This window comes from Eulemur rufifrons, chromosome 21 (genome assembly GCF_041146395.1).
Source record: "Eulemur rufifrons isolate Redbay chromosome 21, OSU_ERuf_1, whole genome shotgun sequence".
Lineage (NCBI taxonomy): Eukaryota > Metazoa > Chordata > Mammalia > Primates > Lemuridae > Eulemur > Eulemur rufifrons.
In genome coordinates, this window is record NC_091003.1 from 23,438,435 (window position 1) to 23,440,225 (window position 1,791).

General features: G+C 48.3%; 1 gene segment (V, D, J or C); it reads right to left on the bottom strand.

The window, feature by feature from the left end:
• Window positions 1-1,003: 1,003 nt before the first annotated feature.
• Window positions 1,004-1,480, bottom strand: LOC138401643 (immunoglobulin lambda variable 1-40-like). The segment is given in 2 exon segments: window positions 1,004-1,326; window positions 1,435-1,480. Coding segments are annotated over 2 exon segments (369 nt in total).
• Window positions 1,481-1,791: the final 311 nt, after the last annotated feature.

Here is a 1,791-nt window from a genome sequence, read left to right on the forward strand (position 1 = left end):
CGGCCTCAGTCCTAAGTGGCCTGAAGTCAGTGACTCATGAAGGGCCTGAGATCTTCATTGCTCCTATGTGAGTGGAAGCAGGATGTCATTTGCATAGATCCCCAAAGCCACCAGCCACTAGGGAAATGCGATCAAGTCTACAGATATAGACCACTGCAGACCCATTGGGGTGGCTATAAACAAAATGACAGGTAATGACAAATCTTAATGAGAATGTGGAGAAATTAGAACTCTTATATATTATTCATGGAAATGTAAACTGGTTCAACTCCTTTGGAAAACAATCAGACATTTCCTCAAAAACAGTAATTATATCACCTTGAACGTCCACTCCTGCCAAACCCAACAAAAATACACACATAGTCCACAGGGAAATTTGAAACGTGTGTACCAATGATTACAGCAGCGTTACTCATAAAATGGAAAGTCTTAAGCAAACTGTCCAACAACTCATGAACGTTTAACAACCTATAGTACATACATAACAGTGGAATATATTTGGTAATAAAAATAAATGAAGTACTAAATTGTGTCTTGATATATTTCATATATGAAAATTAACCTAATAAACATTTTCATGCACTAATCTGCTAAGTTATGTAGATAACAAAAATCGGATTTATAAGCCACAGTTATAATACTAGCTATTAGACTAATAATTGTTTATTTGTAGCGTGACGAAAATATTCTAAATTCATGTTACGGTAATGGTGGCACAACGCAATAAATACTAAAGAAAATTTGAAGTGTATATTCTAAATGGGAAAAATTTATGGTATACACATTATAATATATCTTAATAAAGATGATTCAAAACACAATATGAAAGCGGGCAAGGTCACTGGCTTTGGAAGGTCCCTGATCATTTAAAGCAGGTCTGTGCTCTCAGAGGAAGATCTTCAGATGTGAATGCCCTGGGATTGTCCATAATCAATCTTTTGCCTGGCGTTTGTCACAGGCAGTCATGACAGTGATCACAAGAAAGCAGGGGCAGGTTTTTGTCTCAGTTCCCCCTGTGTCTGCAGCACTGTGGAGCATCAGGGCTGCCGTCATAGGACTGGCAGTAATAATCAGCCTCGTCCTCAGCCTGGAGCCCTGTGATGGTCAGGGAGGCCGAGCTGCCAGACTTGGAGCCAGAGAACCGGGCAGGGACCCCCGAAGCTCTACCGCTATTACCATAGATGAGGAGTTTGGGGGCCGTTCCTGGGAGCTGCTGGTACCAGTACACATAACTACCCTTGATGTTGCTGCAGGAGATGGTGACCGTCTGCCCCAGGGCTCCAGACACCGAGGGCGGCTGAGTCAGCGCAGACTGGGCCCAGGACCCTGGAAGGGGGAGAGACACAGACAGGGTGATTCTCAGTGTAGAAACACGAGGACACAGCAGGGCCCCAGGGTCTTCCCAGGGCCCTTCCCCTGCCCGAGTCAGGTCACCTGTGCAGTGAGTCAGGAGGGTGAGGAGGAGAGGGGCCCAGGCCATGGTGGAGACTGTCCTGAGTGCTGCCTTCTGTGCCCGCAGCTGAAGCAGCTTCCCCAGGTCTGTCCTTCCCCTCTTCATACCCTGAGAGGGGAGGCTCCCTCCATGCAAATGAGCCCCAGCTTTGTGCTCCCACCCTGGGCCCTGGTCAGGCCCCTGTGCCTGAGGGTGTCAGGGGTGGGTGGGGGCGGGGCTGTGTGGTCCCAGGGGGTGGGGAGGTCACAGCTGTGCCCTGAGCAGAGGGCACCAGGCAGGGCAGGTGGCTGGTCCCAGCTCTGATCACCCGATACCTCTCAGGAGCAGGCCCCAAGTGT